The 26,503-nt window shown below is 35.6% G+C and overlaps 4 protein-coding genes across 4 annotated transcripts in view; 1 reads left to right on the forward strand and 3 right to left on the reverse strand.

Annotated features, from left to right (window-relative positions):
• Positions 1 to 3,299: 3,299 nt before the first annotated feature.
• LOC107196909 (trypsin-2-like) lies at positions 3,300 to 5,155 on the reverse strand. The gene is made up of 6 exons (XM_022679787.2): positions 5,055 to 5,155; positions 4,795 to 4,945; positions 4,464 to 4,714; positions 3,847 to 3,983; positions 3,625 to 3,726; positions 3,300 to 3,444 (listed from the first exon to the last, which is right to left on the reverse strand). The coding sequence occupies exons 1-6, from the start codon at positions 5,092 to 5,094 to the stop codon at positions 3,397 to 3,399; spliced, it is 729 nt and encodes a 242-aa protein (XP_022535508.1). The 5' UTR covers positions 5,095 to 5,155; the 3' UTR covers positions 3,300 to 3,396.
• Positions 5,156 to 8,992: 3,837 nt separating this feature from the next.
• LOC111194782 (trypsin-2) lies at positions 8,993 to 10,522 on the reverse strand. The gene is made up of 6 exons (XM_022679782.2): positions 10,425 to 10,522; positions 10,077 to 10,227; positions 9,708 to 9,958; positions 9,459 to 9,595; positions 9,233 to 9,334; positions 8,993 to 9,137 (listed from the first exon to the last, which is right to left on the reverse strand). The coding sequence occupies exons 1-6, from the start codon at positions 10,462 to 10,464 to the stop codon at positions 9,090 to 9,092; spliced, it is 729 nt and encodes a 242-aa protein (XP_022535503.1). The 5' UTR covers positions 10,465 to 10,522; the 3' UTR covers positions 8,993 to 9,089.
• Positions 10,523 to 12,813: 2,291 nt separating this feature from the next.
• Positions 12,814 to 17,971, forward strand: mrpl17 (mitochondrial ribosomal protein L17). Its single transcript, XM_007232433.4, has 3 exons — positions 12,814 to 13,215; positions 17,483 to 17,551; positions 17,675 to 17,971. The coding sequence occupies exons 1-3, from the start codon at positions 13,042 to 13,044 to the stop codon at positions 17,933 to 17,935; spliced, it is 504 nt and encodes a 167-aa protein (XP_007232495.1). The 5' UTR covers positions 12,814 to 13,041; the 3' UTR covers positions 17,936 to 17,971.
• A 750-nt stretch (positions 17,972 to 18,721) lies between these two features.
• The window catches only part of tmem145 (transmembrane protein 145), a 71,227-nt gene continuing 63,445 nt past the window's right edge, over positions 18,722 to 26,503 (reverse strand). The window contains exon 15 of the mRNA XM_022679776.2: positions 18,722 to 25,505. Within this exon, the coding sequence (XP_022535497.2) occupies positions 25,272 to 25,505 (234 nt within the window). The 3' untranslated portion in view covers positions 18,722 to 25,271. The remainder of the gene's footprint in view (positions 25,506 to 26,503) is intronic.

Genomic DNA, 26,503 nt, shown 5'->3' on the forward strand with positions numbered 1-26,503 from the left:
AAAACAACTACTGCCCATATTAAGTGTATACTGTATATCATACCGTATACCATTTAGATACAATAATAAGCTTTAGTCTCTTACAATATTATATTAAATGTAGTATTTTGCTCAACTCCAGCTACACATACTGTACAGTGAATGTCACATCCAAAAGCGGTGTAAAATGCTTATCTATTTACAGAACAACTGTAGAATGTATTCTATGTTTCTGTATTAAAATTTTGTAAATCACTGTATTATTATTTCTATTTTTAAATTCTCAAGATTTCTAAGAAAACCTTGTATTTGTGAGTAAAACTGCTGATTTAGTATTGGGTTTAACTAGAGTCTGAAAATGTTTAAATCTACAAATCTATATTGAAGAACCATTAAAACTTGTTCATCATTTCATTCAGTGAAATAATTGTTGCATTACAGCGTACTGTGTGACCGGACTAGGGGTTTCCAGTTGTTGTCCTGGTAGCCTGTAATCTATGTAACCTTGAGTGAGTTTTCCAGATAGAACACTGCCAGCCTCTCAGCAGCTGGTGGTCTTCTCACCATCCTGTACATTAGCTGGTTCATCATGACTAGTAGAAACATGTATGGTTTACATGTATGTATAAATATATGCATTTTAGTGAAACAAAAATAATTAGAATGGCTTTGCAAAATAAGCACAGAATCCTGGACAGGTAAGAAACTTAATAAACTAATCATATCTCGTCAGTAAGCCATATAAGAAAGTGAAGAACAGTATTTAAGAAAACAAAAGACTGATTTAATGATTTTAATGTTAAGACTCCACCAGTAACGCATCCGTGCAGAGAACGCATATATACACACTAGTGAAGAACTACTTTAGAGTAGTTTTTTCCATTAGCATTAAGGTTTACACAATATGTGCATCAATACGCAAAGTAGTACATTTATAATATATTTCAAGCGTATTAAAAATTATGTTCTAAAGCACATACTTAAATCTACTTAAGTTTGTAGAAGTTATACGAAAAAAGCACAACCTAAAGCTTTTATTTTGTATTTAAATATAGCGACTGCCAAATGTAACGTAAATTTCAAGTTACGATAAGTTGTTTCAAAATAGTACATTTAGTATGTATTTAAATACATATTAATTTTAACGTTAAAAATATGTACTTTTCAATTTTAAGTATACTTTTTAAAATATACTTAATATACTTTTATTTTACAGGGGTAGTTATAGGACTATTATGGTTATCAGACTATTCATTATGTTACTTTTCTAGAGTTATCAGACTTTAGTTATAGTTATTGAACAACATATAGAGATTAATCATAACATTATGAACACCTCCTTGTTTACACACCCATTATCCTTTTTTTCAGCTCAACTGTTCATATAGGAGCACTTTGCATTTCTAGAATTACAGACTGTTGTCCTGAATCTGTTTCTCTGCATACTTTATTTTTCTCCTTTCAGCCTGTTCTTCAATTAAGCAATAATACATCAGAGGTTTGTGCTATAACGTGTAACATTGGCACTGCTACAGCCAAATGCCGTTGGTCAGCACAGGACACAGGACACAACACCCTGCAGCTCACCATTGCACACCACGTGGCCACCGGAATCACCCTGAGAGAGAAAATAAATACCTTCTTATTGCAGTGCCATAAAAACAAACTATAATCATAACTTATATTCACATATTAACATTCTTATCCCCTGTCCCTGTATGACATGTGTTCAGCTACCTGGCAAGAGTCCTTGCCTCCCTCCAGGTATCCAGCGCAGAACATGGTGTTGGTGATCATGCCAGGGTAGGAGTTCTCACAGTCAGTGGTGGAGATGACTGGGATCTCCAGACACTGCAGCTTGTTGCTGTCAGCAGCTACATGGAAATGCAGAAATGAAGATGTTTAGAGGCAGAAACTACTAGGAAAAAAAATAAAAATCCCATTCTCTCCCCAGTTTACACGGCCAATTGCCCAACCCACTCAGTGACAATATTACACGCTATAGCGCAAACCTTGGGTGCATTGTGATTTTACCACAGTTCAATTATGTCTGTTTATTGAAATATTTTTAGTTAAAGAGGATAAGAAAATCAGATCTGTTTGGTTATAAAAACTCCATAACTCCAAAATAGTTCCATTGCTGCACAGTTTGGCTTGTAAGCGCTGCATTGGTGCTAGGTTACCTGTGTGTGGCGGAGTAATAAATGAAGAGCTTCGGTTACAGTGCATTACCGGCTGATAATGGCACTCATAGAACGCCTCACAGACAATCACATTACAGGGTCAGAACGAACTGTGGTACAATTAAGGTTAAAGCAAGACCAATCTATCACCATGTTTAAGATTTGGAAAGGTGGTCTGTTCACTTAAAATTCTCCACCCTTACATATATTTCTAATTGTGGACAAAATTAAAAATGTATATTTTAGTCCAAATGTAATGCATTTTCTCTGTTTTCCTGTTATGTGTTCCCAGCCATGTGCTACTGTTGTGTTTTTGTCCTGTCTCCGCCCTAGCCCCACCCAGTCATTAGTTATTTGTAACCCCGCCCCCTCGTAACAGATCCTCAGGTGTTTCCAGTTTCCTGTTCTGTCCTTTGTGTATATAAGCCTCTTTGTTTCAAGTCTTCCTTGTCTAGTCTTTTGTTTGCTGTCAGTATTCTTGTCAGGTTTGTTACGTGTCTCATGCTGCTTGTTGTTAGTTTTTCTTGTTTTCTAGTTAAGTCTTTTTGAGTTTTGTTTTCCTTGTCCAGTTTTCATAGTTTAGCTATCCTAGTATTGTTTATTCTTGTTTTGCGTTTCCTTACCTGTGTTTGTTTTCTGTTTGTTTTCAGTGTAGCTTTTGTTTATCATGTTTGTTTTAGTTTCTTAGTTTGTTTATTTAATAAATATATTCTGCACTTACATCCATCCCTCTCCTCATACGTTACACATGTGTGTGACTGAATATCCCAACATTTATACTTATGTCTTTAAAAGTCTTTAAAAAAAGAACATCTTATCTTAAACCTTAACTGTGTTTCAGTGACAGGGTTTCCATGTTTTATGGCAATCCTCAGAACACAAATAAAGTTTTCTGTATTTTTTTTTAATTGTGTTTTTATCAATTACTTTCTCTGAGCTCCCCTTTGCCCGATGGTTAAACCAAGGGGTGGCGTAGTCTGGTAATCATAGTAAGGGGATGACACAGAAAGTTTAGATTAAAACCACTTTATCTGATTTGAGTAAGTCAATATTTACTCAACATTAAAAAATAAAACTTAACCATAACATTTAAAATGTTTGAAATACATTTGCAGAATGAAGAGTAAAATCATAGACTTTTTTCTTTCAAGAATATTTATTTATTTATTTATTTTTATTATCTTGTGTTGAGCTTCATTTGATGGTGTTGACTTGTGAAGGTTCTTGGTCATTTTTAGTTGCTGGCCATTGTGTCAGCAAGCCAGGTGGAGAACATGCAGACCTGGAGAAAGAACAAGTAGTTTAAAGAAAATGATTTAAATTCTTTATGATTATTTTTATGAAACCAGTTTGAAAGTTGTGTTTCATTTTAATTTAAGAGTTTAGTTGGTGGTTAAGAGAATAAGAAATATTTAATTTATCATCATTTGTTTTTGCTGTAGATCAGAAGTTTTGGTTTTACCTTGGCGTAGACACCAGGGTGGTTCTTCTCAGCACAGCCGTAACCCCAGGACACAACACCCTGCAGCTCACCATTGCACACCACGGGGCCACCGGAATCACCCTGAGAGAGAAAACAAATACCTTCTTATTGCAGTGCGGTAAAAATCACACTATAATCATTACTTTTATTCACATATTAACATTCTTAACCCCTGTCCCTGTATGACATGTGTTCAGCTACCTGGCAAGAGTCCTTGCCTCCCTCCAGGTATCCAGCGCAGAACATGGTGTTGGTGATCATGCCAGGGTAGGAGTTCTCACAGTCGGTGGTGGAGATGATGGGGATCTCCAGACACTGCAGCTTGTTGCTGTCAGCAGCTACATGGAAATATAATAATAAAAGAGCAAAGAAAGATGTTTAGAGGCAGAAACTACTGGGGAAAAAAAATCCCATTCTCTCCCCAGTTTACACGGCCAATTGCCCAACCCACTCATTAGGACTCCCCCTATCACTAGTGATGCCCCAACACCAGGAGGGTCAAGACTAGCACATGCCTCCTCTGATATGTGTAAAGTCAGCCACCTCCTCTTTTCGAACTTTTAAACTTTTAGCATCACAGCGCACTTGGAGGAAAGCGCAGCGACTGCGAGTTCTGATACATCAGCTCACAGATGCCTTGCACTGTTCGACATCACCCTTTGGCCATCAACCCACCCAGAGAGAGCAAGGCCAATTGTGCTCTCTCAGGGCTCCGGCAGCTGATGGCAAGCTACATGAACAGGATTCGAACTGGCGATCTCCTGATAATAGTGGCAATGCTTAGCCTGATGGACCACTCTTTCTTATATAGTACTCACTGGAGCTCATGGTGTTTCCCCAGCCGGAGACGAGGCACATGGTTCCAGCAGCAGCACAGCTCTTGGGCAGGGACACAGGCTTCACATATGAGTTCAAGTTAGCAGGCTGGCTCAGCTTGACCAGCATGATGTCACTGTCAAGGGTCCAGGAGTTGTAGTTGGGGTTTCTGATGACGCGAGAAGAGTCGACGAACTGCTCAGTGCCCTCGTTAACCTGGATGTTGTGCTCGCCCAGACGAACTTCAATGCGACTAGAAGGAAGCAAAGAAGCAGCGTTAGATTTAACCATAAACAGGAATTGACCAAAATGACAGTTACTTATATGACGTACGATTTGTAGCAGTGGGCAGCAGACACAACCCAGTTCTCGTTCACCAGAGAGCCACCACAGAAGTGGTAGCCAACATTCAGAGACACCTGCCAGGGCTGGGAGTAGGGTGTGCACTCATAACCCCCGACAATCTTGTCATCCTCAAAAGCAACTGCACAAAAAAAAAAAAACAAGCACATTTTGAGACACGGATTTGAGAAAATGTATATTGGTGACTTTACAAAGTTGTAGACAAGTTGGTAAAATGATGGCACACTTACATGCAGCTCCAAGGAGCACAAGCAAGACAAGTGACCTCATGTTGGCTGTATGATGCTGTTGAATGAAACGTTCACAGTACCTCCCTTTTATACACAAGCCACAGCACGCCACACTCTCGTGTAACACCATTGGGCCAAAAAAAAGTCTATTTTCAGATTTTCTTTTCACAAGATGATAACAATGCAACTGTTACTTTCACACACGCTGCTGGACTTTATTTGCAAGTCATAGCAGCAGTTGGTACTTGTTGCTGAATTAGTTTTTATTCTTATTGAACAGTCCTTTTTTATATTTGAATAATATATTTGCTGAACTACTGCAGCTTTCAAGTCATGCTGGAACTACCATATTCATTAAAATGAATGGACATGAACACTCAAACCTCAAAATTGTATTTCCAAGTGGAGACAAGGCAGTCAGGGGCATTTCAATGAACAACTGATTTAACAGGAACTTTAACCTAGTTTTAATGGTTTATAAAATCAGACACATATATACAGTTTGTTTACTGGTTGTTATGACTGATTTTCAGCATAGCAGTATAATTATAATGTATAATTTATAATGTATATACATTTACATTTATTTTTAAAACAAGGCTAATATGGTTTTCCTACAAAACATTTTTTTATCGGCATCAAACTTTTTCCTGTGTCTTTTGTGGATTTTGATGTGTTTTAGATGTGTCATTTTCTTGCTGCCATCCTTTCATCTTTAGTTTTTTTTCACAAATGGTGTGATCTTTGCTTTCAGAAATAATGCAAAACACTTTTTGATTGTTTATATTTTTTTCTGAATTGTTTACTACCACATTGTTGTATATATACAGTATGTTGTATAAAGTTTATAGAAACCCAATAAATAACTAATTAAGCAAAACAAAAAAATTATATATTAACTGAAGTTAATGTATTCTTCTTTCTATCAGTAAATTGTACCCATGCAACAGTTTGCAACAATGTGGATCTGAGACACACAGCCCCAGTACAGCACTGCAGGTTCTGAGGGTTTAATAAAACTGGCCCCGTAATGGTTTAAGTATTGGAGATCCATTTTGGAGCATGTTACATGGTATGTGTATGTAGTAAAGTGTGAATGCATGTCTGGAGGTGTGCATTAGCAGCTCCAGTCTGCACTTTGAAAATTATAATTTATTGGAACCCTAATATTGAGATATTCTCCTGCCATTTCATATTGTTTTAAAACGATTAATTACATTAATTTGTAGAGGTTCACTGAGACCATAACAGAGGCAGGTGGTGTCCACGTGGGGGCACGTGGGTCCTACGTGTGGCATTGGAAACTGTGTGGAAAACCACACTAACTAGGACAAAGTGCACTATGCCTTGGACTTTGTACCTTAGGATTTACTTGGGGGACATTGTTTGTTTTGTATTTTTATTTTATGTTTTTTTTTTCTTACTTAACACTTTTTTTTTTACTTTTTTTTTACTATTATTTTGATTATTGATTTGGCCATTTTATATTAGCTACATTTAGCAGTCCACTGTTAAAGACTTGAATAAATATATGCAGTAGGTCAACTTTTGGTACTGAAGATCCTTTCTGAGTTGCTGGGCTAATGCTACTTTTAAGTCATGTTTGAACTATCATATTCATGAAATTAGTGAACATAAATGCAACCACATGCTTATTGTCCAAGTAGGAAACTCAAGTTGTCCAATAAGCCCAGAATTTACAAGTCAGAAGATTATAACTAAAATACTGATTTGACAGCAACTCCAGCCTATTTGAATGGATCACTTTACACTACTGTGAAAAATCGGATGCGCACATGCTGTTAATACATCTACTGAATAATAATATTTATTATCTAACGTTCATACTTTACCCATTCTTTGTTTGCAGAAATAGTGAATATATTTTTTTCTCTACTAGAAAATATATTGTGTTGTTTCTGACCTAAACCACTTAAATATGAGTCATGTTGTACTTACAAGCTCCAAAGTTGTAAGTACAAGTTTCGGTGTGGAAGGCAGCATTAAATGTGTTTTTCCCAGCTAAAGTTGTGTGGATGTGGAGAGTGGGTTTAGATTAGTCACTTTATGTTATACTGTGTTAAAAGTATTTAAGGAGGGAAACTTACTTACATTATTTTTATAATAATTTTATAATAATGTTTTATAACTATTTTTTATATAATATATATTTTTTAATTATTGAAAGTTTGCATGTTTTTCTCAATCTCACACCCCCTCAAACACTTCTTAATAAAAGTAACTTAATATATAACTTTTTACTGATACCTACATTAGGAACAACTTGGTGACTGTAAAAATAACTGATTAACAGAATAACACAGTGACTAGCTTGCTAGCTAATATACTAAGCATTTGACCCAAAAGACTAAAGGTAAAATATTTTTCCAAGCTACTTCATAAAAACATTTGCAATTTCATATTAAAACAGCTGGATATTTCTCATTAAAATAAATGCTTTGTTAGCTGAGAGACAAGTTTTGGTAGCTAGCTGGCTAGTTTGCCAGTAACACACAGATATTAGTCTAGTTTAGGTCTGAAAAAAAAAAACACTGTTGCTGCTGAACAACTAGCTTCCTTCAGACATATGTATTTAAAAAGCTTTCAGCGAAAAAAGTGTCTTTACAGCTCACCTACATTAAGCTAAAACTAACTTACTACTGTTTGCTAGCTAGCTAGCATATATAACTAGTTATCTAGCAATCTATTTAGCGAGAAATATTACCTAGCTATATCTGTTGGTTAATTAGCTATTTGAATTTTTAAATGATAGAGAAGACCATTCGTAGAAAAGTTTACAATTAAGTAATTCATTTAATAAGGATAATTTTGCAATATCATGTTGCTTCAGTTAACCTGCCTTGATCCAGGAGGAAATATATATAACCCCAAATTTTTTAAACATAATAATAATGTGTATTCACAGAACTCAAAATCATGTTTAATCTCTAAAGTAGTCAAATATACAGATCGAATAGATGCATCAGTAGAAGTATTCAGCAAACTAAAAGTGTACAAACTGTAGAAGCAACTACCCGGAAACACTTTACTATCTCTTTTATCACTTTTATTACATGCTTCTGCTTAGAGAGTCACAGTAAAGCTTTGAAAAGCCTGAAAAGACTTTTCTAAGGATGACTGTGAAAAAGACATAACCCTAAAAAGCTAATTAGCGCCTCATACCTTGATTCTGAATGCTAAAGTTTCCAGAGGTGCCAATTTGTATGGTGCTCATTTCCTTTTTCACGCTACAATTTTACAAAAGTAACAACAAATAATAATACTGGTACACTAATTTTGCTTAAAACGGTTCAATTGTGATGTTATGATTTTTGGAGATAATTTACTGTACTTCTACTCACTAAACTGTTCACAGTAACAGACGTTCTGATTAGGGGTGCCCAGACCATTGTGTATTATTTTAATTGAAATATGTGTTTATCCATTTGCAGCAAATAAAATAAATATTTACGTTTGAATTACTTTGTAAATATAAAGTAATATGAAGTTAGAAAATGTATTCATAAGATACAACTTATAAATAATGTAACAATAATGAATGATAATGAATATTATACCACAGTTAGTTCTGACCCTGCAATGTGATTGGCTGAGAGGCGTTATATGAGTGCCGTTATCAGCCGGTAATGCACTGTCAGCGAAGCTCTCCATGTATTACTCCACTACATACAGGTAACCTAGCAATGTTGCAGCGCTTACAAGCCAAACAGCACAGCTACAAACAGAGCAGCAATGGAACTATTTTAACTCTAGCAGAGTTGTTATAACCAAACAGATATTGTGATATTGGCTGGCAGCAGTGCCACGTTATAGCACTCCCTCTTGTGTATTATTGCTTAAATGTTGGCATATGTAAAAAAGTGGCATTTGTTTCAGTATAGTGCAGTAACTGTTTGAAATAATTCTGAATCAAATGATTTTATTCAAGAATATTTATTTATTCTTTTAATGCATATCAGTTGATGTGTTGAGCTTCATTTGATGGTGTTGACTTGTGAAGGTTCTTGGTCAGTTTTAGTTGCTGGCCATTGTGTCAGCAAGCCAGGTGGAGAACATGCAGACCTGGAGAAAGAACAAGTAGTTTATAGAAAATACTTTAAATTCTTTATGAATTTTTTTATAGAACTGTTTTTTGAGACTCTAGGGTTTAGTTTTACCTTGGCGTAGACACCAGGGTGGTTCTTCTCAGCACAGCCGTAACCCCAGGACACAACACCCTGCAGCTCACCATTGCACACCACGGGGCCACCGGAGTCACCCTGAGAGAGAAACCAATAGGAATACTTTTTTATTGCAAAGCTATAAAAACAAACAATAATCATAACTTATATTCACATATTAACATTCTTAACCCCTGTCCCTGTATGGTAAGTGTTCAGTTACCTGGCAAGAGTCCTTGCCTCCCTCCAGGTATCCAGCGCAGAACATGGTGTTGGTGATCATGCCAGGGTAGGAGTTCTCACAGTCGGTGGTGGAGATGATGGGGATATCCAGACACTGCAGCTTGTTACGATCAGCAGCTACATGGAAATATAGTAGTATAAGAGAGTTAATGCAGAAATGGCTAAAAAACGCTTGGCACAAACATGTACGATTAGTTCACCTTTCACCCCTTTCTTATACAGTACTCACTGGAGCTCATGGTGTTTCCCCAGCCGGAGACGAGGCACATGGTGCCAGCAGCAGCACAGCTCTTGGGCAGGGACACGGGCTTCACGTATGAGTTCAAGTTAGCAGGCTGGCTCAGCTTGACCAGCATGATGTCACTGTCAAGGGTCCAGGAGTTGTAGTTGGGGTTTCTGATGACGCGAGAAGAGTCGACGAACTGCTCAGTGCCCTCGTTAACCTGGATGTTGTGCTCGCCCAGACGAACTTCAATGCGACTAGAAGGAACAGAAAGTGGTGTTAGATTGAAGTTAGGGCAAAGAAAATTTGAGCAATCTCTTTGAGGAAAAAAAATTGTAATTCCATCAAAACATTCATAATTACTGCTTTACTCACGACTGGTAGCAGTGGGCAGCAGACACAACCCAGTTCTCGTTCACCAGAGAGCCACCACAGAAGTGGTAGCCAACATTCAGAGACACCTGCCAGGGCTGGGAGTAGGGTGTGCACTCATAACCCCCGACAATCTTGTCATCCTCAAAAGCAACTGCACAAAAAAGCAGATTTAGCAATTTTGAGATATCACAGTATTCTGCATAGGTTTACCATGCGACTTGCTTAAGGACCTGTCATCAGTATCCAGCCCTTAACCTACTACTGAGCCTCCACTGCCCCAACTATACACCAGAAAACAGGAGCAATGTCTCCTGGATGCAGTTCTTAGCAGGTAGATGCCATACTCACAAGCAGCTCCAAGGAGCACAAGGAAGACAAGTGACCTCATGTTGGCTGTATGATGCTGTTCACAATTCCTTCCTTCCAAATCCACCCTTTTATATATATCAGGCCACACGCTCGTGTTACACCATTTGCCAAAAAAAATCAGATAACCTCCTACTAAAAATGATAACGATACAACTGTTATTTTCACACACTTTTTTATTGGATGGTCAAACCAGCACATTTTCTTTACCCAAAAAGATCAGTTTAGTTAGTATACTTAGATTATAACTAAATTTCAGCATACAATAATACAAGATCAGGTTTATTACCATATCACATTTATCAAAGTTCACAGATGAATGAAAGTAAATAAGAATATATAGCCTATAACATAACAATAAATAATATATACACAACTCAGTATACAAACATTATTAAAATGTTTAAATGTAGAAACTATTAAAAAAATACTATGTACAGTACAGTACAAAAAAGTATTTGCCCCCTTTTTTGCATTTTTGTCTTACATTTTTCAGATTATCAAACAAACTTTAATATCAAATAAATATAACCTGAGCCAACCCAACCCAACCCAAACCAATCTAGTCCTTTGTGGAACCGTGTGAATAAATTAACTGTGATTAATCACACTTTTTTTCGATTTCACTATCCACAACCAGGCCTAAAAATCTCCAAGAGCAACACATTATGCCCCATTCTAAAGAAAGTCAACTAATTAACAATTATTTAATGAAAGGACTGAACCACAACAGCAAACATGGAAAAAGTAAAAAATAATTGAGAATAAGATACAAATCACTTTTAGTGACTGGTACGTTTTTTTTTTGTTGTTATCATTCTTGCTAGAAAACTTGCAAGTTTTTTGTGGAAAGTTGTTACTTTGTTTTGCTGTGATGTTAATTGTGGCTCATGTAAGACATCTTTCTAAAAAAATATGATAGGAATTAATATATCTGAATATGATAAATCAGTTAACTTAATATATGATTAATGTATGAATTCAGCTTCACAGTTTTCTGTCTAATTACATTTTTTTTCCAACTCCATAAGAAAAAAGTATAAAAAGAAAAGCAAATTATTCATGTCATGCTTAGTAGGTGAGAAAAACACCAGGTGTAGGAATTTCTGGACCAAAGGGCAGCTTGTCAAAAGAACCCAGGACAAAACGTCAATTAAGCTTAATGCCAATTTTTCTTGGAATCTTTTTAGTCAAACATTAAGCCGTATTTCAACATTATTAAAACACAAGTTTGAGCACGTCGACATTTGCTGAATTAACTTACTTAATATTTTCTATATTTAGGACAATACATCTTCAGTATTCATTCTGTTCAAATGTATGATATGCAGTATATGGTTCTATGCAAATGTTTAAATTTGGTGAAAGAATGGTGCCTCAAATGTATTGTAAAAGTCAAAGATTGGTTGTAATCAAATGTAAAAGGAGTGTTGTTTATTACAAACACATGGCTTTTATCAAGACAAAGACAAAACACTGACCAAGTTCCATTACAAAGAGTGTAGCTAATTTATTTAAAACCATTTTATCACAAATAAAAGTCACTGTATGGGACAGTATTTGAAAGGCAGTGTTTTAAATCTGCTAATACTAGTGCGTTTTATCAGTGCATACAAAATATTTCTTTTAATAGAGATATAGAGAGACAAATCACAATGCAACCAGAGATCACAAGGCCATAAAAAATGTTAAAGAGGACAGAGAGTTCAGGAGGGGCAAGAACAGCAATCAGTGAGTCAGTTCTTGCTAGTTATGTTACTTTTTTTGACTGTTCTTGACTGGTATATATAATACTGTTATAAAAGAACTAATAAAACACTAATGTTCAAATGACATTAATGACTTTAAGAGAAATATGCTGATAATACATATCTTATAAACAATATACTAAGTAATACTAAGTAATTTGCTTTAAACGTGTGACAGTCAGACTGAGATTGTGCTGGATATTTTTCTACCATAACAAAACACATTTGTGGGTGGAGCATAGATAAATTTATTTTACTAAATACTGTTTGGTTTATTACTTTTATGGAGATGCAGATTTAATTTTCCAGCAGGACTTTTCCAGCAGCACACTGCCAAAAATACCAATTGGACTTATATTATATTCTAATTTTCTGAGATACTGATTTTTGGGTTTTAAATGGCTGTAAGCCATAATCATCAACAATAAAAATAAATAAACGCTTAAAATAGATCACTCTGTGTGTAATACATATATATAATATATGGGTTTTACATTTTGAACTGTATTACTGAAATAAAATAACTTTTTTAACGATATTCTAATTTTGATAACACTAAAGAGAGAATAGGGTGCAATGTCTGTCAGAGACTTTTATTTTGAAATAAATGGCGGCCTGTCGGCGGAAGTTTTGTACAGTGTCGGAGGTTGCCCGCAGTGCTCTGTAGGACACATGTGGAGGATGCAGTGCTTGAGTTAAACCCGCGGTTTTTAGTGTAAATCTGCAGTTTAGAGCTGATTTCTGGGTCAGTGCTGGTCTGTACCTTATTATAGAGGTCTGTGTATCTGGGCCCGGGCGGTAGTTTCTCTGTGAGGGGGCTATAGAGGGAGTTAATCGGCTGTGAATCAGGATGCGGCTCACTCTCAGAGCGCTGATCTCTCATGGACGGGTCGCCCGCAGGATGGGTCTCGGACCCGAGTCCAGAATCAACATGCTGAGGAACATCCTCACCGGCCTGGTCCGGCACGAGCGGATAGAGACCACCCGGGTCCGAGCCGACGAGGTCCAGTTCTACGCTGAGAAGGTGAGGACTGGTCTGAACCTGAGACCTAACATTCAGCATTAATGTAACACTCTGATAAATAAAAGCCTGGAGAGTCTAAATTGACCGGTGTTATGTCGAGTTATGCTACCCATTAATATGTGCTTCTTAAATGTGCACTGCGCATGCACATTTACTTTTATTTTATTACGTTTTCATGTGTTTTTATGATAATTCCGTTGTCATTGGGTGCATTAAACCACATGATTAAATGTTACACAATTGTAAATGGCATAACAAAAAATGACGCAGTGCTTTCAGGCTTCAAAAAATGCAAAGAAAACAAGTTCATATTCATAAAGTTTTAAGGGATCAGAAATTATTATTTGATGGTAGGGCTGCCACAAACGATTATTTTTATAGTCGACTAATCACCGATTATTTTTTATGATTAGTCGACTAATCGGATCATACGTTAATTGAATATAAAACACAGTTTATCACAATAGAATGCAGCTGCTATTATACAACCATCATTAGATTTCAGCTATATGCTAACTAAAATTAAAAACAATTAAAATCATAGTTCATTAAACCTTTAATGAAATATGCAGCTTGTTGTAACAGACAATTATTTTACTGTTTAGCATAAAGTGTAAACAACTGTGTAAAATAAGGATAAGGCACTGGCATTTATGAAACATCTCAACTGTGAGGTTGTTTGAACTATTATGAAAAAAAAGTATATTAATAAAAAATGCCTCTCTGTCCAGATATTGTGTACATTACCGTCTCTCTGTCGCACTCAGTGTGTCTTTAGTTTCTGCCCGATCTTGTTTTTCTGCCAGTTCTTGGGCTCCCTATCTCTTTATAAAGGCGTTTTTCCCCGTCCGCGTCCCAATTCACTAGCCAGGGCAGCGGTCTGCACAGATCTGATTGGCAGAGGAGAGCGTTTGGTGATTTTACACCACACATGACTGATCTGTGAGTTTACTGCACCGAAAAGCACTGAAAACAGAAGCCACTGTCAGAATGAAATCCTTCTCTGTAGTTTATCGGTTTGGGACGGAATTTGTGACAACGTCTGGGTCCGGATCCGGATCGCGGTCCGCCTATTAGTGACCTCTGTTTTAAAGCTATCAAGATGAGTAAGTTAAGTACTAAGTTAACGCTCTGTTTACGCTAATTTTAGCAGCTAAATAGCAATAGCGTTTCTTCGTCATTTAATCAGCCACAACATGCCTCCTTTTCAGGTGCTCGTGCATCGCGGTTGTGCTGCCGAGGAAGGCAAGTTCTTCATTGCAGATATTGCATTGCACGCGTTTCACTTTTATTTTCTTGGTGATCCCACACTTTTGAGTTCTGTAGCGGGGTAGCCATGAAACCAGAGCCTGTCTGTATAATGTCCTGAGATGTCGTCCACTACCTACCCCGGTTTCCACTACTGCGCATGTGCGTCCAGGACAGAAAGGCAGTCGCAGCAGTTTGGAGAGAAAAACAAAGAAAAAAAAAAAACAGACTAATCGACTATTAAATTAGTCGTCGACTATTTTAATAGTCGACATAATCGTGACTAGTCGACTAATCGTGGCAGCCCTATTTGATGGATTAACCCTTGTTTTTAATGGGTTTTCATGCAGCTTGGCATGTTCTCCTCCACCAGTCTTACACACTGCTTTTGGATAACTTTATGCTTTACACTCCTGGTGCAAAAAGTCAAGCAGTTCAGCTTGCTTTGATGGCTTGTGATCATCCATCTTCCTCTTGATTATATTCCAGAGGTTTTCAATTTGGTAAAATTAAAGAAACTCTCTTATTATTTTTTTTACCAGAGCTGTATAGGACCATAACTTTACCTGCTACAGTAAGTTAGCCTATCCAAATATCCTACCAAGACTTCTTCTGCCGGGAGCATTTTCTAATATGGTGCTTCTTTTGTATTTTTACTGTTAAATGTACACTAGGGTAGCACACCCTGACAGAACACCTTGTCAATCCGTGCTGCCCTAGAGAAAAGACATGCCTATGCACAAGTGTATGTTTAACTGTAAAAATACAAAAAAGCACCATATTAGAGCATGTTCCCAGTAGATGTAGCGGTAGCGAGTATATTAATATAGCATAAATCACTGTATAATGGTGACATGAAAGTTATGGCAGTTAGAGGTCATAACAAACTGCTTTTACATTCTTTTAAAATATTAATTATTGTATTTATTATTGTTAATTTCCATTTATTTATTTTTTTGCAGTGAGAGCAAGTCCAGGTTGTTCAGTACAACAAAAAACAGATTTATTATATATAAAAAATATATTTTTAAAAAAGCGTAGGTCAGCCTATGCACAGTGATGTTAAAAAGCACATATCGATGGGTAGCACAACTCGACAGAACACCAATTTCTCAAATATAAAACCACTCCTTTTCATAAATAAACTGCAGAGACTGATATAAACGATTTCTAATGGTCAACTCACCATGAACATTTGACAAACCGTATGTATGTAACATTGAAAGTGTATCTACACTATATGTTCAAATATCTGTGGACACTTTTTCTAATTAATTAATTTAGCTGCTTTTAAGTTGCACCCATTGCTGACACAGAGCTTGTGTAGTCCCTGTAGAGAAGTGTTGCCAGTTGTCCCAGTATTAAGCTGTAGAGCAGTGGAACTGTGTTCTCTGGAATAGGGGTGGGCGATATGGCCCTAAAGTAATATCTTGATATTTCATGGTATTTTTGCAATAATGCTACTCTTGGCAATAAAACAAAACACTGAATAATAAAAAAAACTACTGCAACAAAATGAAAATTAAATTTTATTATTGCATACAATATAATATGGCACACCCCTAAATGAGATAATAAAAAAACAAATTTTATCAGATTTGTAACAGAAGTCAATGATCCAGAATGTCATGCTACTGAAGTACTCCAAATATCTCCATATATCCAGGATTAAAGTAAAATAAATGATACTGGACAGATATAATCTGTCTCTAGTAGAAATATGATGGGAAATGAGAACAGTGTGATTTGTTCTTTTGCTAAAAAAAGCCAAAAGTAGTACCCTGATAATGGCACGATGTTTCAGGATATAGTTTCGTTATTTACAATATTTAGAAATGTTGGCAGTAATATTGCGTACGATACAATATAACACACTTCTACTCGAAGACGGGAAGGAAACCTGACAAAAGTAAACCTGATCTGTACATAGAGTCAACAAAGATTATTTTGGCAGTGTGTCTCTACAGAGAGAAGACAGGCTGTGTAAACTGTTTAGTAATGAAGAGTGATTCACAGTGCCATCTAGAGGTGTACTCTTCTCTGCAGCACCTGCAGCATTTTGGGTGGTATGAACATTATGAATAAGAGTCTCTGGTTTAAACATTATCCTCAATAAGAATCTTGAGACATTGACTCATCTGAAGCTTAAATTTTTTTTATTTGATTCGTTTTGCACATTTTTTTTACACAAGCTAGGTATCAAAAGAAATCACATTAATTACTCAGGTAGAAGTATAGATTGTAGGTTTTAAAAATACTTCTGTAGAAGTTGAAGTATCAACTCAAGCTTTTTACTCCTGGTTTCAAAACTGCTTAAAGTATAAAAGTAAAATTACTGTAAGGGGAAAAAATCCATTAAATCCAAAAGTTTAGGCCAGTGCACTACCCCTCCCCCCTCCCCAAATACATTTTTATAAAATCAGTAATGACTAATAATGACTAAATTATAAATCAGTAAGTTATATTAAAATGTTAATGTTGACCAATTTGGGATCCACTAGACTCCTTGTTTCAGCTGCGTATATGCCCATTAAAAATACATGTATTTTAGTAAAATGTAAATATATTACAGAAGCTTAGTTGGACATTTGTCTCAAGTTCTCTTGAGTCTCTGCCACAGATCATCTTCATACGCCTGACGTGACGTGTGCAGGTGAAATGGATCACAGTATAAACCAATAGGGTGTCGAAATGATTTATGTTTATACTTCTTTACATCCAACCACAATCAAATGTACTCTATCTGGATGGAGAGATTTATCCCTGTTAAAATGAAATGGGAGTAACAAAGCTATTTTTAAAATGTAAGGAGTAGAAGTAAAAAGTCTGAAAAAATAATTACTCTAGTAAAGTACAGCTAACCAAACATTCTACTTAAGTAAGGTAACAAAGTATTTGTACTTTGTTACTTGACACCTCTGATGCGCTTATGCTGAGAATTTTTACATTAGGTTTACAGAAATGCAAAAAAAATACATTTAAGTGAATGTTTTTAATATTTTCTCCTTTCTTTTGCCAGTTAATTGACTATGCCAAAAAAGGAGACACTAACGAAAAGTCGATGAAAATGGCAGATTTTTGGCTTACGGTAAGTAGCACTTCATATCCGGTTTCACTTATATTCCTTTAAACAAAAATAGATGTATCTTGTATAAGGAAAAGCATAATAATGCTGCTTAAAGAGCATAAAATACTCTTTTCTTTCTTGCAGGAGAAAGATTTGATTCCAAAGCTGTTTAAAGTTCTCGCGCCAAGATTTGAAAACCAGCCCAGTGGATATACACGAATGGCACGTCTGCCTAACAGAGAGAACCTGGACCGCGCTGCTATGGCTGTCATTGAGTACAAAGGCAACCCTTTCCCACCTCTGTTTCCTGTTAAACAAGACAATGAACTCAACCTTGTAAACCAACTTTTAAAAGGCTACAGAGAAGAACAGGCCCAACTGAGCGCAACTGAAAGCAAGTCATAAAATACTTTTGTTATTTACCTTATTATTCAGCTGTGTTTGTGTAAAAAAAAAAAAATCATGTTCTTCTAAATTAATAAACTAAGAAAGCTCTTATGTGTGGATCTTGATTGTTCAATTAGTCACTAGTTTAAACAGTAAAAACAAATTTTAAAACCAGTTTCTTTGGCAGAGGCTATTATGCACATGGATCTCACAGAATTCAAAGCCTTTTAAATGAAAAAAAAAAAAAAAAGGATGAAAATGTGAAAAATCTCTTCCAAAAAGCATTACAAAGCAGTTTTCATATATGCCAACTGAGTAAGGCGTAACTGAGTACTGGTCACACAGGATGCCAAACATTTTCTTGCATTTCAGACACTTAAACATTTGTGTAACTAAAATTTAGTTAAAGTTTGTTAAATATCATGTAGTGTGTTTAAATGATAGATTGACACATTTTAGTCATGTTATAAAACTCAATATTCAATTTACCCCCCAAAAAACAGAGCAAGAAACTGTATGCATATAAAAAATAGTTATATACAATTCTGTAGATTTTATGTGTGGCAGTTATTACCTGTATGGTTTCTAAATTTTACCACCTGCAACGTTTTTTGAAGAACAAATATTATTTCATAATTTTGTTCATGAAAGAAAAGTCTTTGATTTTCATGCATTATTTCATTGTCATTTTGACAGAAAAAGCATGTAGAATATGATAATCATTACACGTTTGTGAGAAGTATAAAATTTACAAGAAGTAAAAGCCAGCAGTCGTTCCTGTGGAAAATAATTCAGTGAGCCGTGTTATTAAACCAGACTAATTTATTTTGGCAAAAAGAGTATGTACAACAGATTTATGTCATTTATTTGTTTAACACTATTAAAATGCATTTGTTCTGAACAGTGCAACAAATGTGCTCTTTACTGGCTCTTTCTGCTGTGCTCCCAGGTGGGCTGTGCTGTCTTCAGTCATACATTCAGACGTTCTTGTCTCTAATCTCCGTCTCTGCCTCGGCGTTTGAAGTGTCACGTCTATCAGTAGCTAAGCCTCCAGTCTGAGATGAATCCTGACATCCGGATTTAAAGCTACATGATGTTTTAAAGGCGCAGTGATTTATGGGATTATTTTGAAGTTACTGTAAACATGAGGATCTTTATATTTCACGTACAAACTGATTTTATTCATGAGAGCTTCTTGATTTCTCACAAATGCTCAGCAATAAAATAAACATTTAAATTAAACTCCTAAAAAAAATCAAATAATAAATACTAGATAGAGTCTCATTCAAAGGTTTTGGTATCCCTATACAAATTAACATATTTTACTGTTTAGTTAATAAAACAATGTGTATAAATCCCTGTAGCACTTTATGTTGTAATAATTTCCCAATAATTAAATAATCCTATAAATGAAACTGCAAATAAACTGCGCTTAACTAACTAAAACCTAATAATGTAATAAGGTATTAAAATCGCTCAACCTCGAAATATAATAAATGACTAATCATGTAATAAATGGTATTACAAATACTTGATTGGACAATGATAATGCTATAAAATCTTAATACATATTAGATATTAAACAAAACCAAAATCTAAAACATTTACATATCTAAATATATCAAACCTAAAAATCTCAAAAACTTTTAAAATTGATCAAAAGATCAACCTGGAAATGTGGCTCGAAATGACCAATAATGTAATAAAGTATTACGCATTATGAACTACAACAGTGTAATTAATCCCCAATGACAAATAAAATTAATATATCCAGAAATTATTATAACAAGGTGCTACAGTCCTTTACAGGAAACTTAACTGTGGCATTTCACTGCACATTTTACAGCAAAATTTATTTTCTGAATTTATCTACAAAAAATGCATTAAAACATACATTATTTAATTAATTTTATAATTTGAGCTACTTTTTGCCCCATTTTTTCCAAGGCCAATTGCTCCACCCTGTTATTAGTATTCCCTCTCTATTGCAAGTAATGCCCAACTTTAGAAGGGGGAAGATATGTGAAGCCATCCACCACATCATCACTGAGTAGCCAGTGCACTCTGTGGCCAGCACCGTATGGAAATGAGAAAGCATGGACAATTGTGCTCTCTCTGACTCCGGCTGCTGATGGTAAGCAGCATAACTGGGATTCAAACCAATCTTCAGATCTGTGAAGCAAGCCTACTCTGTGGCCTGCACCACGCTGGAGAGTAGAGAGCACCATCTATCCACTCAGAGAGAGCATGGCCAATTGTGCTCTCTCGGACTCTGACTGCTGATGGCAAGCAGCATGACTGGGATTCAAACCAAACCAATTTTCAGATCATAGTGGCCACAAGTTAGTCTTCTGGATTACTCGAATGTGAATGTATGTTTTCTCTTTAGAGGATATGAACTTATTTACCTTTAAAACCTTTGCTTAAGACTCTATTTGTAAGTGCCAGAAAAACTAAACAAATTGAAGCCATAGTGATGGTGTGATGTAGTGGGAAACTACACTGCCTTCCCTGTGACACAAGATTGTGATTCTCTGTCTGAGTAAGCACATCACCGTGTACCAATAAGAGTCTATAGGCAAGATGCTACCTTTACATTCTTATTATGTAACATGATTGTGTGTAAATTGCTCTAAATTCACCACCAGAGGCACATTTAGTTCCATACAGAACTTTTAAACGATGTCTCCTTAAGTAACGAGAGTATTAAAAGCTTCTTTATGGATCCTAAAATGTTTCTCCTTTTTCCTTTGCTCTCTGAATGACTTATTCTGGCGCGTGTGCTTTAGAAAACTATTCGTAGCTTAATGAAGATAAAGTAATGCCACATTTAGAGCATCTATTCAGTGTTTATACTGCTGTGGTAAATTCTGAGGGGCTGCTGAAGATTGCCTTTAGTGAACAGGCTTTTTTTCAGATTTATAATATTCAGGGAATTTGCTTTTTTACTAGGGAGAATTGGTATTTACTTCAACAGTAAATATCCTCTTTTTATTTAATCTAACTAATATAAATATCTCTGCATGCTCAAAATTCCTCAGACTATCTTATCTTAACTCATCAAGCATCAGCACCGCAAATCAACCCCTGACATCTGCTGAATCTCTGGTATATAATACTGTAATTCAAGTGTGATTAATTGATAAAGACAAACAGCCTATTAAATAATACTTCTGCTGATAAAACTGCTTATAATGTACATACCATGTACAGTACAGGTGTATCTCAGGGATATGCTTATGAAAAATACAGAACAGTTTACATTCTGAATTCAATAAAAATGCAAGTAGCCCACTGTATAGCATTAGGTGATGAAGCATTCCAGGGTTCCTTGTCTTCTTTTCAGTAGTAGTTCTCTCACCAGTAAGCCACAATATTAAAATCCCTGTCTGGTGAAGTGATTAAAGTTGGTTTATCGTGTCATGATGAATCCACATATTAGGTATTAGGCAAATGATCTTTACTAGATTTCAGATTTCCACAAACTGAAAATCTGTAAATATTGTCCTATTACGGTACAAATATAGGCTGCATATTTACCAGACTTGCGTATTGCAATGCATACTGGTAGTGTGTAATTTTGATTAAACTTGATTAAACTGCATGAAGCAAGAGTTGTAATCTCTGTTTTTGAACATATATAACTGTTTTTAATATTATGGCTGATTGATGTCTCTATTTACCAAAATATTGTGTGAACATTTATGTCAAATTTATAACATAATAGTTCATTCTCCAGAATTCTGTGGCATAAAACCTATTTACTTGGTCATAGTTTGAATTTAAGTTGCAGTTACCAAGTTACTATTTTGGAGATACAAGGCTTTGTTAATGCAGTGACTTCAAAATAATAGGTGCTACAAAAAGTTATTTCAGTGATACCACTTTTGATTTTAAGAAGAAATAAAATGTATCTATACATAATGGAGAGGTGTGACTAAGGCTACGTTCACATTACCAGCCTGAAGTGACTCAAATGGGATTTTTTTTTTGTTCAATTTGGCTCAGATCTGATTTTTTCATGGCTGTGTGAACGTGCCAAATCCGATTTTTTTCAAATCAAATTTGAAACACTTTCATACATATCCGATTCATGGACACGCGACATGAATGTGAACGGTCAAATCAGAATTCATGTGTCTTTTTGCTTTTACGCATGAGCTACGTGCTTCTCTCTTGTACTCACAAATCTCTTGGTGCAGCTGTGCAGCTATAGCTGCAAAAACAGCAAAAGCAAACCGCCTGGTCTTTTTTCACCTCCTCGACCTGAGCATGAACTTCAGACTTCAGCAAAAGATGCTCCACATATGAGCTGCTAACACATCTTTATTAAGCTACGAGTCGTCTCTCAAGTATGACGTTTTTTGTTGGTGGTGAAGAAGGCGGCGTTCATACACGTATCAATCTGCACATGTGAGGATGTTTCAGGGACAGATTTGTTCACATTACACACAGATACAGGTCACTTACGTTTGTGAATGTGAACCGTCAAGATCTGAGCAGATCTGATCTGAGCAAAAAATCGGATTTGAGCAATGTGGCTTGTAATGTGAACGTATCCTAAGAGTGTATGCAAATGGGTGTGCTGCATCTAACCTAGATTCTAGATTCTTATTTGACTAAATTTCCTTCCTAAAAATCAAACAAAAATCAAGTGCAAAACTAATAAAATCACAATTACTCAATTGTGAATTCTATACCACATGAACATAAATAATAAAAGTGTAGATAACACACTTGAGTGATGATGAGACACGAGCAGAGACTTCTGTTGCACTGTGAAGAGATTTAGGAACTACAGTGGTGCATTCAGCATCAGAAAACTATGAGATATGCTAGATTTTTTCCCTTTTCAAACTATATAACACGTGCTGCGTGAACATAAAACTGCTAGCTCTGAAAACTATGCACAACTGTTTACACTGGATAAGATGTGAAGACAGCGCACAAAACATGCATGGTTCACAAACACTGCCTAAGTGTCCACAGCTCGTCATTGCACATTTAAACATCAGCATATGGTTTCCCTAAGCGCATTCAATGTGAATAAAATCATAAACATGGACTGTTTGAACTATATAGACAGGATACATAAGTCTATACTGTTTATCAAACCTGCTGTGAAACAGCAGAAATGTGTTGTGGTCTAAGTTAAAGGTAATCTCGTGTTGATCTCGCTCCGACGTGCAATAAATACATCATCTATCACCCACGCAGAAGGAAATGAGCATTAAAATTGCCCTTATATTAAGCAATCTAATATACTGCCTTCATGATTCTGTAAGTTGCTTTGAAAAAAAAATCTTATTTTCATTAATGGTCAATGTAAAGATTTGAGCAAGAAGAGCTGAACCTCAGCTAAAAAGGCAACTTGCACTTAAGTATTCCAAAGAGCAGAGGAAGATATCAGTTCAGGTTTTAGAGTAACTATTAGGACAAAAATGTGTATAAAAACTAAGAAGGCAGATGGTGATGGCGACTACACTGTAAAAAAGACATTTAAAGTTAACTTTAAAACTTAAAATGATTAATTAACAGAGATTACAGAGCATTTATTGAGTTAACTTTATTTTTCTAACTCAAATTTTTAGTTCAGCATCTTTAATGAGTTTGGGCAACAATAAATATTAGGTTGAGCTCAACTCAAAAACACTAGTAGATGAGCTGCAGCTTAAATTGCTTAAAGCTTGTGCAAAATGGTTAGGCTGTGAAACTCAATCTACTCACTTTATTTCCAACTGTAAACAGTTTCACAGCATTATTAATGTATTACTCCTATAAAAAGTGCTTTATTATCTGTAGATTAGGACTAGATTAGAAAAATGGCATCCCCAGATTAAAAGGATCTGGCTGTGATCTGAACTTAATCCCCTCACATTAAAAGAGCAGCATTTAGACCATAGGGCCGGTATAGAGCTGTGAAATTACACTACTAAAAAGAGTAAATTTACCTTTTCACCCTTTCTTATTAACAGATACTGTGTGCAATACTCATCACTGTATGTACAGCTCTGGTAAAAAATAAGAGACCACTTAAAAAAGATGAGTTTCTTTGATTTTATCAAATTAAAAAACACTGGAATAAATCAAGAAAAAGGTGGTGGAGGAGAACATGCCAACATGCATGAAAACTGTGATTAAAAACAGGGTTATTCCACCAAATATTGATTTCTGAATTCTTAAAACTGTATGAATATGAACTTGTTTTCTTTGCATTATTTGAGGTCTGAAAGCTCTGCATCTTTTGTTATTTCAGTCATTTCTCATTTTCTGGATCTAAATCACAATATTTTTATTTGGAATTTGGGAGAAATGTTTTCTGTAGTTTCTAGAATAAAACAATAATGTTCATTTTACTCAAACTTATACCTATAAATAGCAAAATCAGACAAACTGATTCAGAGACTGATGTGGTTTCTTGATTTTTTTCCAGAGCTGTATATTTACAGCTCTAGAATGTCCGTGTTAGTGGTTTGAATAGGACATTTTATTATTGCAGATGGGAATAAACAGTAAGCAAATTTATGGGGACTAAAATCTTAAAAAATATGTTATTTCCTAATATCTTGTTGACCAAACTGAGATGCTGAACTAAAAATATAGTTAAAGTTAGGAGACCCTTAAACTTAACTTGGAAACACCTGTGCAATCAGTTATTTTATTATTTTAGGTTGGTGATAGATGATAGATGTTTTGTAATGGGGTGCGGTTATTATTATTATTATTATTATTATTGGGGGAAACAGGTGGAAGCAGATACACTCAGCTCTCTTGGCTCTATCATAAAACTGATCTACGAACCAAAAAATTCTTATAGAAAATCCACTTGATACCATTGATACTATGTACAACACTACTTAAAACTAAGGTTTATCTGCCAAAATATTGGCATTGTGTTGGGAGGGAGATGATACACTGCTCTGGTAAAAAAAAAATAATGGCATAAAAGTTCAAATGGAAACAGCACCACATGGAAAATAAAGAATACGTGTTTTTAAAAAACTGCTAGTACACTCTAAATGTTCATTATTTACACGTCTCTGTCCTCACATAAAATCTTTGTATCTTAAACTCTGTATACTATTCATCTCCCACTCTTAATATAACTGTGCTCTCTACATCCAAAATGTCTTCATCTGGCTGAATATTTATTGCTTATTATTATATTTATGATAATCTTAAACACTTCTCCACCCATCACAGCTCCTACACTGCCTATCCTGCTGCAAATGTTCACTGCAGGAAACTGAACATGTTGTTCTGTGGGCATCTTTTCACAAATAAAGTCTAGACGCAACATTTAAACCAGACCTGGATGTTCTCACTCTGTGTTTTCCCCACATTTTCCAAAGCCCTATGCTTTAGAGCCCATCCCTGCTCCTCCCTGCATGCTGAAATATTCTGTAAAATGAGAGGTTAGTCTGGGAGGGGGCGGAGAGTGGGTGGAGCTGCGGGGAGGGATGGGTGGAGGAGGCGGGCTGAATGTAGATGACAGGTCAGCTGTGGTAGTGATGATCTTCTGGTCGCTGTTCCGAGCAACTTCCTGACCTTTCCATCCCACTGCCTCATCTATGGTCTTCACAGGAGCCTGGTGAACAAACAACAATAGGAAAAAAATGGGAAGTGTGTAAAGAGTTTGGATTATGCTAATTACATCTTATTTAATACTTGTTAAGAAATTCCATTGAAGAAAAAAAGTCTAAGACTGCAAAATACGCATTATTTTATTAACTTATGTTATTACGGCAGATGAATGCAATAAACATAACAAAGACTACATAAAAGATACTTATTAATGTCAACAATACTGTTGTGCAAAAAAATAAAACTATGACAAATACAGCTTAATGTCATTAATGCCCATTGAAGAATAATCATTAGGGTCAATTATGCCACAGTTACTTCCAACCCTGCAATTTGATTGGCTGAAAGGTCTTCTATGAGTGCCATGATCAGCCAGTAATGCACTGTAACCGAAGCTCTCCATGTATTACTCTGCTACATACAGGTAACCTAGCAACGATGCAGCGCTTGCCAGCCAAACAGCGCAGCTATAAGCAGAGCAGCAATGGAAGTAATTTTACTCAGAGTTTTTAATAATCAAACAGATCATATATTCTCGTCCTCTTTAACTTAAAATCTTTCAATAAACGGTGATAATAGAACTGTGGTATAATCGCAATAATGCACTCGAGGTTCGTGCTATAACATATAATATTGAATACTGATTTGCTGATCAGTAGTGCCAATATTATACGGTATAGCACGAACCTCGAGTGCATTATTTCTTAATTATACTGTTATGACACTAATAGAAAATTATTTAATACTAATTAAATGTTGCCAATGCTTTTTATGGCAGCAGAATGCAATAAACCCATTGAAGAATATGAAAAATATTAATTAAATGTCATTAACACCATTTTAAAACCAACAAAACTAAGTAAAATGCTAATTAATGTATTTAATACTAATTATGGCAGTTTAATGAAGCAAACTCAGCAATGACTATACAAAATTTACTTTTATTAAACTATTATGAAACAACAGAAACTATGAAACATACTTTATCAATGCATGTCATTA

Source organism: Astyanax mexicanus, chromosome 1 (assembly GCF_023375975.1).
Source record: "Astyanax mexicanus isolate ESR-SI-001 chromosome 1, AstMex3_surface, whole genome shotgun sequence".
Classification (NCBI taxonomy): Eukaryota; Metazoa; Chordata; class Actinopteri; order Characiformes; family Acestrorhamphidae; genus Astyanax; species Astyanax mexicanus.